Below are 15,702 nucleotides of genomic sequence, written 5' to 3' on the forward strand. Positions count from 1 at the left end.
GTTCCAGGAGCCTGGGGGTGCTGTGGAGAGCCCATTGTGCAGGGGGGGTGCTGGCAGTGCAGGTGCCCTGGCTCAGGGGGTGCTGCAGCTGGGCTGTCACCCTGCAGGCAGCAGCAGCTGACACGGGGGGTGTCTCCCAGGGGTGCTAGAGGCTGGCATCCACACAGCTGCTGTTCAGGGATGCAGGATGATCGTTCAGCCCTGTGAAATGGAGCTGCAGGCTCCAGGGATGCTCCCAGGGATGCTCCCAGGGATGCTCCCAGGGGTACGGATGTCTCAGGGGGGTCGGCAGGGAGGTGACAGCGATGGAGCACAGCGTGGAGGGACAGCAGGTGTTCCCTGTGCCCCTTGGGGCCTGGCAGAGCCTCCCTCGTCCCCGTGCTGCTGGGGATGGTGGCTGTGCCTCTTTCAGGGGACACAGGCAGCGGCTGTCACCTGCTTTCAGCTGGGGCTGTGCCGCGCCGGTGACGCCGCGGGGACACGTGCGCTATCGAGGCCAGGAGGATGGGAATTCATCAGCAGCTGATCAGGAGGCAGGTGATGCTTCTCCTTCCTCCAGGAACGCGGTGAGTGATGGAAAGCGCTCCAGGGTGCGCCCTGAGAGGGCAGGGAGGGTGGGCTTAGGGGTGCTTTGAAAGGGATCCGTGCCAGGGGGGGATTCAGGGTGCCCAGGTATGGGGGGAGGAGTTGAAGAACAGATTAATCACGGAGATTTGGGGGACAGCCCCTCGAGGGGAAGTGCCTGAGTGACACCTGGTCTTGGTGCTGCAAAGCCAGGCAGCACAGCCCCCCTGAGGAGGGGGATGCCATCATCTCCAGCCCTGACTCTGGTGCTGAAATGTGAATTGCAGCACAAAAAGAACTACGTTTCCCAGTTTCCCTTGCAGCCCAGGGGAATAAGCAATTGGAAGATTTAAATAGACCAGGCCAGAAGCAACCAACCTTTGGCACAATGTTTTTCCCTCCTCTTCTTCATATCTATTGGCTGTCCAAGCTTTTTCCCTGGCACTGGAGTGGCTGCCAAGCCTGGCATTAATTTTCCTTCCAAGCTTGCTAGGCCCATGAAGTAAACAGCCATGTGCATTCCTTACTCTATATTTAACAGCTGCAGTCTGTGCTGGGGGCAACTGCAACAGAGGGGAACCTTTGTAGCTTCCCAAATTCACAGCTTGTGAGGGTGGGAGTGGGGGAAGCTTTCTGCAGGGAGAAGAGGGATTTCTCTCCTTCCCGGTATTTGCAAAGCAGGTTGCGTTAAAGAGAGACTGCAATGCCAGCATCCCAGCCACGGTCCAGGGCCAGAGACAGGAACAACGTCCTCAACAGGGCTGAGTTCCTCTCCCTGAATCAGCCCCTGAAGGGGAACCAGGAGGGCAGGAGCTCCAGCAGGAAGCAGAGCGGCCAGGCCGGGGCAGCCGGGGCCCAGAACGCCGGCCCCAAGGAGCGGCGGCAGTCGCAGCAGCTGCCCGAGGAGGACTGCATGCAGCTCAACCCCTCCTTCAAGGGAATCGCCTTCAACTCGCTGCTGGCCATCGATATCTGCATGTCCAAGAGGCTGGGAGTGTGTGCCAACAGAGCCTCCTCCTGGGGAGGTGCCCGCTCCATGATCAACCTGCTGGGGATAACGGGGCACGGCATCCCCTGGATTGCGGGCACGCTCATCTGCCTGGTGAAGAGCAGCACGCTGGCAGGCCAAGAGGTCCTCATGAACCTGCTGCTAGGTGAGTGGCAAACCTCCCTCCCTGCCCGGAAAGGCCAGCCCTCCTCCCAGGGGACAGCAGCACTGGGACTCCTCCTCTGGCTGCTCCCAGCATCAGGAGCGCTCGGGAAGCAGGGAGTGACCTTTAGGGTAAATGCTGCCCTTGTTGGCCCTCCTAGTCCCAGGTGCTGGGGGTGATGGATGGCACAAGAAGGTGTCTAAGAGGGGTGGAGTAACCATGGAAGCTGGGGACAGCCGTGGAGCAGGGACAGGCCCCTGGTGGTGCCTGGGGCAGGGCTGTCCTGTCAGACCGAGGGAGTGTCCATGGTGGGAGGGTGGATACCAGCAGTGGTGTCTTTTATTTAATCTGTGGTCATCTGCCTTGGTGTTTGATAGGATATCATAAAGATATTAGTCTTTAATATCTGGATTCATTCCTGAGGATGCTATTTCCATCCCCTTGTCACCTTCTTGACCAGGCTCCACGTGATGGAGTCCTGTCACCTTCCCTGCTGCAGTTTGCTCTCACATCCTCCTTCCCTTGGGTACCTTTCTTGCTGCTGTCCCCATTTCCATGTGCTAATTTGACCCAGAGGCTGTGTAGGCAGGCTGGGATGCCTCTGGCTCTCCTGCCAGTCCTTCCTTGCATGGTGGTGGTCAGTGTCCCTGTTTCTGGAGGTTGGGATGTGTTGAAGGGTTTGGCCCACCAGGATGAGCTCTAGCTGTGACTTGCCTTAGATCCTGGCCCCAGCCTGCCCAGGCCACGTGTACCTGAGGACCTTGCTCTTCTTTCTCTTCTGCCTTGGCACAGGGTCCAGTTATCCTATTTTTCCCTGTGACTAAACACCCTCTCCTCTGGCTGTGACCCACCCTGGTGTTCACCCTCCCTAAAAACTCAGCAATCCCACTTTTGGTTGGTAGGACAAATTGAAAACATTGGATTTAGACCCTTTCCTCTTCAGGGAGCATTTTGAGGCACTGTAGGGACACTTTATTTCACAAGCACCACAGGAAAGGGACGTCCTGTCTGCAGGGGCTGACTGTGATGTGACACAGCTCAGCAACGTGGCCCCAGGTTTGGGGTTTCTTTCACAAGTTCATCCTTCAGAGAGGGCTTGAAAAGCACAGTGGTAGCTGCCTTTTCTCCCCCGTGCCTTTGGAGGAGACTGTCCTGGTGCTGTGACATCTCATGGGGGATGAGATGTCCCCGTGGCAGGGAAGCAGCCAGAATAGCTCCAGCGTGATGCAGAGCCCGCCGACATCAGCAGTTCTTGCAGGGGCTCCTCAGTGCTGGGTCAGCCCCTCCTGGGAGGACAGGAGCCATTTAAAAGGGCACGAGGATGAAATAGCAGGTGACTAACAGCGGCCAGCACAGCTTCCAGATGTATCTTGACCCAAGAGCCTCTGACAGGGTTGGAGCCTGAAAACCGACTGCTTTGACTCCAAAATATTTCAGATCCTTGCAAAGAGCTAGTGCCCCTCTTGGCTTAAAAACAAGGGAGGTTTGCTCACCCTTCTGTTGAGGACAAATGCAAAGCCACTTCAGGGTCATGTTCTAACTTTGTGGAGTGGTGACTGGGAGAGCTCATCCCTGCATCACTACCCACACCTCCAGGTCTCCTGAGCTCCAATGTGGTGCCCAGGGACAAGCTGGGGGTTCTGGAGTCTTGCACCCTTGCCTAGACACACTACTTCCACCCCTCCTCTCCCCCTGCCAGACAGGAAATAATTGGTGTGAAGGCCAGTTCCATAGGTCTGGCAACCTCCAAAGGGCTCCACTGCTCCCTCTGAAAAGACAGCACTGACTGGTGGGACTGGCCAAGGTGCCCTCAGCCTCTCTTGTCAGAGCTTCTGCAGGAGGACTTGTGTCACCCCACAGAGCAGATCTCTGCTGTGAGAGTGGCCTTGGGCTGATATTTAAGATTGCAGCCAGAAACTCTGAGTATCTGAGTGGCTGCTGCCATGATATCTGCACTGCTGGTGGAGAAGGAGCCTGGCTGGGAGCCTGGGGCTGGTGGACCTCAACAGGTCCCAAGAAAAGTGGGGTCTTGTGTAGACAGGAAGGTCGTGGCACCACTGCTGTGTCTGGCATCCTTGGTCCCTCTTGCTGCTGCTTTCCTGTAGTTCAAATCCACCAGGACGTGGTGAAAAGCTCTCCTGTTTAGGCACAGGTCAAAGGGAAGGGAACCTCCTGGTGCTTCCCTGCTGGAAGAGGGAAGTTGGGGTTGTCTGTGGCACCCCTTCCCTACCTCCCGGGCTCTCCTCCCTTCCCCTGGCTGGCTGAGGGTTTGATACATCAAGCAGAATTTCTGATGCAGTCTCTGGGCAGGGAGCCAGCCCATCATAGAGCACTTGTTTAGGATTTGCAATCAGGCTTCCAAGGCCAGGAGACAGGAGACTGCTGAAAGGGGACTGGGAACCTGGCAGGGGCACCACTGCAGATGGAGGAGGAGCTCCCACCAGGGCCTTTGCCAGCACATGTGGGGGCATTTCAGGTGAGGGGTCTGACCCTGGGATGCTCCATCCATCCCCACTGCAGATGCTGATTAGCAACCCCAAGCAATGTTTTCCCTCCATGCTTGTCATCTGTGATGGAATTTATTGATTCCCCTTCTCACAGTAATCTTTTCCAGCAAATGCCAAACAGCCAGAGAAGCACACACAGCCTGGTACTGAAAAGATGGAAGAAACCAGATATCTGTGCCCACTGTAAAAATCCCTCTGCCAGGACACACTTTCAGGAAGAATGTCTCAGCATCATCAGCCCTGGCTGAGCCAAAGTCAGGCAGAAGGTTCACAAACCCTTGGCTAAATTGAGAAAATCATAACTCAGGAAATCCCCCAGTTATAAAGTTCATTTTATTTGTCTACTAGTGTTGGAACTTTTAGGACTATTCAAGCTTTTCTCTGCAATCACAAGGGTTTTGTGAAAACTAAGGTGCTTAGAAAGTAATTTGAACTTTGCAGTCGGGCTTGCAGGGGGAAAGCAGTTATAAAACTTTCAGTAAAATGCCCAGATCTGCTTCAGAACCAGACAGAAATTCCATTAAACCCTGGGGGCAGCAGTACCTCGGTTTCTGGTTCTGATCCATCTGGTGAGGATGTGGATCCAAATTTAGTGATTCATTGACTGCAAAGCCAGCAAAGAACATTTGGATCATCGATCTAACCCACGGCAAAATACAGGCTGTAGCACATCCCTTAATTTATTCCTGTTCAATTTGTTAAGGGAAAAAACCCAAACACTCAATCTGATGTGCAGTTACAAGTGAGGGTGAACTTGTCAGAGCCATTTCTGTATTACTGCAGTGCTAGGGATTCTCACAAGTGCTTTTAGTTGGACTCTTCCCTTCATTGCGTCTCCATACCCTTCTCTCTCCAGCTCTTTCAGCCAACATCTCTTCTGCCTTTCAGTATTTTGGATAGTGCTCAAGTAATTTCTTCACCTCCTATTTATTAAGCTAAACAGATTGATCTCGTTGAACTGATGGTCTTTGCAGATCCAGGCACCTTCTCCCTGCAGCGGGGATGGAATGTGGTCACTGGGGATGGAATGTGGTTGCCCACCCAAAGTGGTCACTCCAGTGAGGCCCCTCTCTTGTGTTTACAGCCACACCACTGCTGTGTTTAGTTATGTGCCATCCAGCTGGGTGCCTTTGCTGTTGGGAGGTACCTGGGTGGGTCGTCCTTGCACATAAAATTGTGTTTGTGTTTGGTTTGAACTGGTTCTGCTGTGGTCACTGCTCTCTGGAACAGGCATCCAGACTGGGAGAAGAGGAAGCCCTTGTCCTCTCTGTGCTTGCTGTCTCAGTGACACTGGTCCCGGTGCTCAGCCACCTCCAGCTGGCTCTGCATCCCCTTGGAGGGGCAGGATGGCTCTTTGGTGCTGTCACTAAGCATTTATCCCGTTAAGCACAGCACTGCCTCAGGGCATGGGTGTAGCACCAGCAGTGTGGGCTGGGGATGGGTGAATGCCGCAGGAGGAGGAAAGGAGGGAGCCCAGGGCAGCTCCTCCATTCCTGGAGGTCAGCAAGGAGGAAGTTCTTGCTCTGTCCAGCCTTCTTCCTGAATGCTGACCTAGCTTTACTCTGACCAGGAGCCAAGCCATGATCTTCTGAAGCATAGTCCCTGCAGACCCCCTAAGAAAGAAAATTATAAATTCGTATATATGGTCAGAACTCTGTGGTCCCATCCTGGCAGCTTCCAAGCAAGACCAGATTTGCAAGAAATTGGTAGATTAGGAAGGAGAGAGAGAAAGAAATGCCTTCACCAAGCCCCTCGAGACCCCAGTGACCCTGTTCTGACAATACAGACGTGTTTCAGGTATTGTCGTGCTTCTCTTTGGAGGCTGTGTGATGAAAAATCCAGACAGTGCAACCCAGTGCTGGTAAAGGTCACAGGGTGAGATGAGATGAGATGCCCAGGCAGTGCAGAGGAGCTGATCCTGTCAGCTGAGCCTCAGGGCAGCCCAGACCCAGCAGAGAGGCTGGGGAGCTGCACGGCAGATGGATTGGTCTGAACCCAGCAGAGCTGGCTCAGCCCAGAGCCCCAGAGATGGTTTGGGGACAGATGTGTCTATTTTTTTCCCCTTTCATTCTTGCACTGTGAGAGGAGGGATTTCCTGAGCCAGGCAGGGCAGAGGACATTGCATCAGGGATGGGCAGAGCAGCTCAGGAGCTGCAGAACCATCCCTCCTTGGGCAGCCTGGCACATGGAGGGGGCTCAGCCTCTGTCCCACTCCCCTCCCAGCCCTGCCAGAGCCCACCAAGGTCTCACTGAGCCAGCAGCACATCTGCCCAGTGAGGTGGAAACATTTCAATGCCAAATAACCCAACACGAGTGACCCATGGAAGGTGCCAGGCAGAGGGAACAGCACAGATGCCCCTGCATCCAGTGTTTAGACACAGGTCCAGCCTGGCATTAAACACTGCTCTTTATCACTCCAGGCTGCTAATCTGCCTCTGTTCTGCCCAGATACAGCAGCTGAAGCCCGTGGTCTTTGGTGGGTGCTGTGCTCAGCCTTCATCCCTTCACAGCTGATGAGCTCAGGCATCTCTGAGCAGCTCTCCCGGCTTCCCTGCCCCCCTTCCTGCCTGCTTCCTCCACAGGAACGTGTCCTGCTCCCTGCAGTGTCCCCTCGGGTAAAGGACAGGCAGGGACAGGCTGGGACTCATCAGGCTGGAGCAGGCCCTGGGGTATTTCCAGGGGCCTGCAGGGTGTCTCCATCAGACCCATGGTCTGATCAGCCCTGGGTACCAGGCAGCAGCGATTTGCTCAGGTGCTGGCTGGCTGCTGGGGATGCTGTGAGCCCTGCAGGCAGCAGAGTGCAGCCCTTGGGGAGTGTGCAGCGAGCTGGAGTCCAGCCCTGGAGCTGGAATCCGACCCTGGCAGAGCCAACAGAGAAACCCAGCCTGAACGCAGAGCAAAAGAGAAAAGAAGTGCGAGGGCTGTTGAATGGGAAGAGGGGGAATAAACATGGGAAATGAGTCATCCTTGTGTCTGTCACTCCGGGAACAACTTCCCTTTGCCCCTGCCTGCAGCTCAGAGGGGACAGGAGCTGCTCCACTCGGGCAGAGCTGGAGAAGCAGAGGCAGGCTCTGGCCCCAAGGGAGCTCCCAGGAAATGCTGAGTGTGTTTGCCTCTAACACGCCTTGACAGGAGCTCTGGCTGGGAAGGGGAAGGTGGGGGAGCGAGGTGAGTTGTTGGGAGGAGCAGCAGGCAGGGAGAGCCCGGGTCTCCTGCTCCGGGTCAGGATGGGTGGAGAATGGGGTGGGAAAGAGAGGAATCCGATGAAATCTCTTTTTTTCCTCCACTTTGAGGAAACCTCCATGCTTTAACCTGGAACAGAGAACCATTTCCATCTGCACAGGGATGCTGGCAGATGCACCTGATCTGGGTGCACACAGTATCACAGCATCAGACCCTTTTTTAATTTTTTTTTTTTTTTTTTTTTTTTTTTTTTTTTTTTTTTTTTTTTTTTTGCCAGTTTGCCTCTTTGAAAGCAGTGGGGTGGAACTCGAGCCCAGTCTGCACTGAGGCCAAGCAAGGAGCCCAGCCTTTGTGGGCTGAGCCATGTTGCTGCTCCTCAGCCCAAGGCACTTTTCTTCCTGCAGCTCGTCCCATACAGTGCTGCAGGTGCTGCTGCATGTGGCTCTGGGACCTGTGCTGCTGCCATGGGGTGCAGGAGCATTTCAAACTCTCAGAGCCCTTCTGGGAGGCAGAGGAGCCTCCTCAGGGCTGCTCAGCTCCTTTTCCCCAGCAGCACGAGCCCTTTTCACTGTGCTCCCCCTCCTGCCTGCATCTCCCCAGCCTGTGCAGCCCCCAGTGAAGAGCTCTGCTCAGTATTTGATGCTGAGCACACATTTCCCAGCTCCCAGGGCACAGTGTTTCCAAGAGGAGAACTCCAGGCAGCCTGTGTTTGCACTCAGGGCTGCTTCTAATCATCTAGAATATAGCAAATCTATTTTTAGTTGTTGTGGGGTTTTATTTTAATTAATTGCACAATTCTGCTTTCCACTATTTTATCACCTCCCCATGACCACTTACCCCACACTGATGTTTGTTCAGCCAAAAAATAACCCCCCTCAAACAGCAAAATGCCTGATTCATTGGCTCTTCAATGTGTCATGCCATCTGTGCTTTTTGTCAGCTCTTACACCCAATAGTGCCACATTTGGGGAACAAAATGGAATGGAGGGGTTCATTTCCAGAGTGGACCTCTTCGAGCTGCCACTGACTCCACTGGAGAGAGGGTGAAGATTCTTTTGAAACCTGCATCTTTCATTAATGTCAACGAGATAAGGCTGCAAACAGCTCATTTTCCAGGTCAGGGAGCCTAATGCCTGCAGGAGATTTGGGAAGTTCAGAAGGAGTAGGAGGGGGCACATAAGTTAAAAGAAAAATGGGGGGGGGAAAATAATGAATTCTAATTATGGAACTAAAGAAACGGTTTCCTGGGACTGGTGGCATTTGTCCAGAGTTCACTGCTGAGTGAGGGTGGGTAATCTGGGCAATAGAGCACCTTCCAAGCCTGTCTTGGAGGGCCAAGACACATGGCCTCAGCAGCTGCAGTGGGGAGCACAAGCCACCTCCAGCAATGAGGTGTCCCCAGCTTGGCTCTGCTCTGTGCACATCTTGTCTGAGGCACATCTGCTCCCACACTGGGATCCTCCTGAGCCCGTGTAATGAGCTCACGCTTCATTCCTGGGCATTTCCCTCCCTGTTCTCCTGTCCCCATGTGCTCAGCCGTGGTTCTGGGAGGCTGAGTCCAGCTTGTGACTGTTTCCAAGCCCGAGCTCAAGGCTGGGCTCTGGAGAGCAGCCTTGTCTCCTGCAAGCAGCCCCATGTGTGTGGATCTGGAAGACATCCATCACGTGGATCTGGGCTGCAGGAGCAGATGAGGCCAAGGGCTTTTTTGGCTTTCTCCTCTTTTCCTTCCCCCCCTGCCCCTAGAGCTGCACCCAGGTTGTTTTTCAGCTGTGGTTTTGATAACATGTTTATATAAACACCCCAGCTGGAATCTGCCTCCCTCCCTGGAGACACTGCCTGCCTCCAACCTGGAGCAGACCATGTCCCCAAGGGGGCTCACACCATCCTCAGCCTCCTCCAGCCTTAAGGGACAGCAGCAGAGATGCCACCTCGGGGACAGAAAGGACCTTATGGTGGCAGGGGACATCCAGCTGCTTAAATTCATTTTAAATACAAGCTTTGGGGTTTGGTTTGGTTCTGCTGCTGATGGTTCAGGTTTGTCCTTGTGCCCTGCCTGCACAGGGCTCCTCTCTGCTCACCTCTCTGCTCCTAATGGGCTCCTAACATTTGGTGGTAGGAGCAAGGCAGATAATTGTTTTCCTTTCCTTATTAATAGATATAAAATGCCTGCCCAGGGGGCTCACTTTCAGCTCATTTACTGTGCATCTGATGCCAGATGTTGGCTTTTTACAATGCCAAGGTGATCTCTGATGCTAAAATTGTCACAGGCAAGACAAGACTTGCTCTTTGGTTTTGTGTTTTAAGGAAATTGTAGATGTTAATGTAGGATTTGGGGACTGGGTGGTTTTGTGAGGAAATCTGAAGGATTGTTTCCCTTAACACCAGGTCAACAGGGAAATTCCTGATCTTTTTCAGAAAAATGTGAAAGGAGCAAGAATGGGCAAGAGCTAATCCTTGCTTTAGTCTCAAATACAGCACTACCTGGATTTTACATCCAGTGATGCCTCTGGTTTAAATCCAGTGCTACCTGACTCGGGGGGGAAAGGCATGATGAAAAAAAAAAAAATGCTCCACATTAAAATTTCTTGCTCCTCTCATCTCAGCCTCAGTCAGGTGGCACTCTGCCATCCCTGCTGTGCTTTTGACAGCCCCAGGGTCCCCAGGGAGCAGGCAGTGCAGGCTGGTGCATCAGCTGCAGGCTGCCTTCCGTGGGCTCTCCTGGGGCTGGGCTTGCTCCAGCCCCAGCCAGGGCAGCCTGGAGGATTTGCAGGGCTCTGAGGGACCAGGGAAGGACAGAGCCAAGGTGCTGCTGCTGATTTGCAGGTGGCAGGTGCAAGGCTCAGGGGCTGGGGGTTCATCAGCAGGAACAGTCCCCAGTGCAGACACACCCACCTGCAGCTGGAGCACCGAGGGGACCCGATAAAATTAACCCCTTAGCTGCCCAATGCTGTGCCCACCTGAGGAGGGAGGATTTGATGTGCATGAAGGGGAGGAAGGAAGCAAGCCAAGGTCTGAGTGGGTATGGAGGTCATGGGATTGTCAGGGAATAGGGCTGGGGAGGGGGCTGCTGGCCAGTGGCACTGGCTGTAGCTGTTCCTGAAGGATGGGCCCCTGGCAGCACCGGCAGCAGCAGCTCTGGCTGCTGATTCACCCTGCCAGTGCTGGCAGCAGCAGGAGAGGGAGGGGGAGCAGCAGAGACCCAGCACTGGGCAGGGGGACTGCAAAGATCCAGCAGTGGGCAAGGGGGACAGCAGAGACCCAGCACTGGGCAGGGGGACAGCAAAGATCCAGCAGTGGGAAGAGGAAGGGGAACAGCAGAGACCCAGCACTGGGAAGGAGAACAGCAGAGACCCCAGGACAGTGGGACCCCCCACACCTCAGGGGCCAGGGCTGGCTGCTGAGGCTGTTTCATAAAGAAATCTCCATGAGAGGAACTGAAAGTGCAAGGGGAAGTGACAGAAAAAGCACCAGACGAGGGATCTTTGGTGTTTTTTTTTTCTTTTAACGGCAAATTAAGCCCTGGTTTTAATGCTGTCATGCCTTCCAATCTTGAAATGTGGGCAAACGAGGCTTTTTGCTTTCTGTGCATCATTTGACGAAAATCAAAGCTAGCAGTACTGAAGGCCCATTTTATTCATCTTCTGAATGAAAGGATTATTAGAACTGCTCTTTGGCTTGTTCTCCATGCCCTGAACACCTCCATGCACACATGCCTGCATCCCTCGAGTTGCCCTGACATCACCTTTGACCGTAAAAAAATATTGCCAGTGCAAAATACTGACAGGCCATGGTGAACACCACTCATTGCTACAGCACATGGCACTTGTGCTGCTGATCCATGGGCAGGTTTGGTGGGAAATGGTCTCTAGGGAATTTATTGAACACCATGGAGGAGACACTGGGATCTGTTGGGGTGCCCAGACTCTTTCCAGAGCCCTGGCTTGGCTTCTCAGCAATGCAATTGGTGCTGACTTCAGCAGAGCAGCTTGGGCCAGAGTCTTCTCTTGGCAGCACTGGTGCATCATCTCTCTGATGCTTCTGGGTTCCCGAGAATTTGATGAGTCTGGGTTCCCGAGAGAGCAACGTGGGGCTTCAGTTTCACACAGTTCTCGTCCAGGGTGAGATGGGACTGGTGGGAAATGCAGCTGATGAGCTCTGAAAATCATCTCCTGAAGCACTTTGCTGGATCAGGGCTGTGGGGGGGTCACTTAATGGGGTGAGGAGTTGAGGTGGGGTGATTTGGGAAGCTCAGCATGAGCAGAGCCCTGTGTAGCAGGGCAGCCCTGTAATGGTCAGCCAGGCCTGGGCTCACAGCATTTGACCTTAGCAGGGAGCCAGGGTGAGTGGCTGCTCCAGGTCTCCACAGCCTGTGTCTGAAATCCCTCCCTCCCTTTCTCCCCACAGCCAGCTTGTCAAAAAAAAAAAAAATCAGCAAATTGCAGACAACCACTCTGCTGAGTGTGGTGGGGGTCCTGGTAGGCTGCAGACCTCCCCCTGCTCTCTCCCTGCCTGCTGGTCACATCCAGCAGGAGCTGGGCAGTCCCTGGTTGTCCTTGTCCTCCTAAACCCATTGTTATGCTACAGGCCACTGGTGTGACTGGCCTCCTTGCAGCCCCTTGCCAGCTGCAGCCTCAACACCTTTGTTCAGTGCCACTCATGAACCTTTGCTGTGTGAATCTCCTGCTTTTTGTGTCTGTCCTGGATTCCTGCTACTGCCCATACCAGGGAGGAGCTGGTACCCAGATCTTTTCCTCTGCTCCATAGCTCTGAGACCCCAGGGCATGCATGACCCGTTGGGCAGAAGGTTCAGGGAGGTCCTGCTGCCCCACTTCCCCATGCAAATGCCCTGCAGATGAGGGAGAAAAGCAGTGTGCCATAAGGAGAGGGTTTTGCCAGGATAAATACCAGCCCCTTCCCAAAGCAGTGCTGGAGCTGGGGGTGGCACACAGGGAAGGTGGGTGAGCAGAGCTGCTGTGACAGCTCCTCACTTCCAGCTCCTGCCAGGTGCTGAGCAGGCAGGTGGAGCTGCCTCCCATGTGCCATCTCATTTCCCATCCCCACCACCACCACAGTCCCATCCATGCTCCTGAAGCCTTGTCAGCTCTCAAGGAATGGTCTTTACCAGGGCCTGGGAACCAAACAACTGCCCCTGGCATTCCTGCTGAGGGAGCAGGCTGTGCTGGTGATGGCAGATATGTCCCTGTCATTGCTGCAGGGAGCTGAAATCAGCTCTCTGACTAATTAGGAGGGTTGGGGAAAAGCAGATGAGGGGATTAAAGAGAAATAAAATTGATGCTAGGAAATAGAAATGACAGTACCTGTCGGCTGGGACGAGGCGGGTGGGCTGAAGAGGAGGGTGATGTAGACAAGCGCTGATGGGTTTCACTCCTGGAGCTGTTCAGGAAGAAAGGTGGTTTGGTGTAGAGAGCTGCAGCTGCCTGTGCCATCACAAGCCCAGTTTGCTGGGGCTAGGAGGTGTGGCACCCCAATGCATTTGCACAGGGAAGGGGCTGTGTGGGGTGACTTGCAGGCAGAAAGTCACAGGGAGCAAGAGGTGAGCAGAAACAAGAAATGGCTCGTGGATGTTTGATGCTTTGGCAAAGGAAGAAGGATGGGTGGGGGATGTCTAGGAGGATGTTGCCCACCCTCCAACACACTGTGGTGCTGTTTCTAACACAGGAGCCCATTTTTCTTTATTGTTCCCCTTGGCTCACTGGCTCCTAATGCTCTTTTCTTAATGAAATCTGGCAGCATGGTGAGAAATCTGCCAGCGTGGTGTGATCCCCTGGCTGCTCTGAGCAGGAGGAGGTGGTGGGCTTGGGAGAGGACAAGGGACAACCCTAGAAAGTGCCGTGGGGCACCTTTCCTCCAGCAACTGCTCACTGCAGCCTGGTCAGCCTGGCACAGAGCCCCAGGCAGAGACCTTGCTGCATGACATTTCTGAAGCACGAGGTGGAGGCAGTGTCAGGAACACCAGAGTGGTGGTTTGAGGGCCAAAAGAGTTTCAATTTTAGCTTTGCCAGTTGCTCTCTTCCTGCCCAGGTGGGTTGCTCGCCTCTGTGGTTTGGGGTTCTCCTCTGTCAGAGGGTGACTGTGGTATTTGCCTCCTCTGTGGGCAAACTGGGAGGGTCCATCAGCATTTGGGTGGTGACATGAGGATGGGGAAGTTGTGTAGAGCTGCACCATGGACATCTGACCAGAACCAAAATTTTTATTCAAAGACAATGACAACCCTTTAATGTTACGCCTTGAAAATTGCCCTCAACTCTTCTGTCTCTCACTGTTCCCTCTCTGTGTCCTGTTTTGTAGCCCTGCTGCTGGATATCATGATCGTGGCAGGCCTGCAGAAGCTGGCCAAGCGGAAGGGCCCGTACGACATCAACCCTGGCCTGTTGGACTACCTGACCATGGACACCTACGCCTTTCCCGCCGGGCACGCCAGCCGCGTGGCCATGCTCTCCAAGTTCTTCCTCAACCACCTGGTGCTGGCCATCCCTCTGCGCATCCTGCTGGTCCTCTGGGCCCTCTGTGTGGGCCTCTCCCGCGTCATGATCGGGCGGCACCACATCACAGATGTCCTCTCCGGCTTCGTTTTCGGCTACTTGCAGTTCAGGCTGGTGGAGTTGATATGGATGTCTTCCAACACGTGTCAGATGTTGATATCCATCTGGTGAACGTGGAGGACTTGGGAGCTAGGAGATACTTTGAGAGTCCCCCTCCCAGTATTTTCTACGTGTTGTTTGTTGGAAGCAGTTGTAACTTCCATGAGTAGTGGTGTTTTATAATGTCGCTTCCCCACCCTTAAAAAAAAAAGTTTCTTGTGTTTTAGAAATCAAGGGCCATACCTGTGTTTGGCCATATTCTCAAGCTGTGTTTGGACAGCAGCCTAATTAAGCTTTACAGGTGAAAGAAATGAGCTCCATGTCTGCCTTCTTTAGGTGGCTCACATTGGCACCTTGATACGTCCTCAGGATGGGCAGTGCCTGAGAGCTTCCTGAGAACACATTTGTGAACTTTTTAGAGGATAAATTATTTTGGCCACAGTGCTTTTTTTCTTTTTGTAAGCCCAGCAGTTGTGTCTTGTACGGAGTCAGGACACTGCTGGTGCTTTACAGATAATAAATAATCATAAAAATCCTGTCCTGTTTGGTTCTTATCATGAGGGAGGGGAGAAAACGAGCCCAGTGTGGCTTTGAGATATACACTCAGCATGGAGCAGGTCCTGAAGTCTTGCTGCCCAAGGGGATGCAAACTTTTGCTTTGGGTGGGGTGGGCCTAGGTGGGTGCTCAGGGCACTGAAGGAAAACCTGTTCTGTGAGGGTGCGTGAGGAGTTTTTGGTCTGGTAATGGACACACGATGCCCTGACATGGTGCGGTCTCTTCCCATTATTGACAAATGACCTCCTTGAAGCCTGGTGGATCCTTATCCAGGTGATGGCCATGCTCAGCGTGCTGTCTCCTAAATAGATCCCTCCTCATAACTGCCATAAGAAAATCCCATGTTTTGAAAAGAATGTTCCAGTTCTCTGTGGCCTAGCTGTCTCTAGAAGACAGTTTGATGCTTGGCAGGTGATGGATACTATCAGACATAGCATCTTTCCTGACCGGATGAATCCTGCAGAATGGAGAGGTCCGGTCATCTCTGTCCTCCTGTGGATCCCAAGAAAAATTCAGCAGGCTTGCAAGGCCAGGGAGGAGTCAGCTGGGTCCTGCGCTGTCATCTCACCCTGCACATTGGGAGCCCTCTTCCTACAGGGGCTGGTGAGAAGAAGACATTCAGCTAATGACTGTTGCAAGCTGCTGACATTTGTTGCTCTTTGATGATTAATATGAAAAGAAGCTAAACAGAAAATCTATCCCTGGCATGTGTCTCCAGCTGGGATGTCAGCACAGAGCCCTGGGAGCTGCCGGCTCCGAGGCTGGAGCAGGAGTGTGGTGAGGGTGGCATCCATGTCCTTCAAAGGCAAGCCTCCCACGGAGCTCACAGATGAGCTGTCCCCTGGGAAGGGCTGTCACCGAGCGTGTTGGGAGAGGGGAGAGCTCAGGGTTGTCCCTGGAGGCTGGAGCAGCAGCAGGCAGAGCAGCGGGGGTGGCGGGTGCTGTCCTGCTTCCCTCCTGCTGCTGTGTGTGGGAGCAGGGATGTGCCACCCTCCCATCAGGGTTTTCCTTTGTCAGCCTCCTTCTCCTGCGAAGATTTCTGTGAAGAAGTGAGCTGTGGTGCTTTTTCTTCCTTCCAGGCACTATTACATGTGGCAGAGTTTATCCTCATCCCTAGCAAGGACGGCAGCACGTTCTGA

General features: G+C 53.8%; 1 protein-coding gene across 1 annotated transcript; it reads left to right on the forward strand.

Annotated features, from left to right (window-relative positions):
• The first annotated feature begins 760 nt into the window (after window positions 1-760).
• Window positions 761-14,543, forward strand: PLPP7 (phospholipid phosphatase 7 (inactive)). The gene is made up of 2 exons (XM_064393710.1): window positions 761-1,718; window positions 13,715-14,543. Exons 1-2 carry the CDS (start codon window positions 1,268-1,270, stop codon window positions 14,077-14,079), a joined length of 816 nt encoding a protein of 271 aa, XP_064249780.1. The 5' UTR covers window positions 761-1,267; the 3' UTR covers window positions 14,080-14,543.
• Window positions 14,544-15,702: the final 1,159 nt, after the last annotated feature.

The sequence above is a fragment of the Passer domesticus genome, chromosome 18 (assembly GCF_036417665.1).
Source record: "Passer domesticus isolate bPasDom1 chromosome 18, bPasDom1.hap1, whole genome shotgun sequence".
Lineage (NCBI taxonomy): Eukaryota > Metazoa > Chordata > Aves > Passeriformes > Passeridae > Passer > Passer domesticus.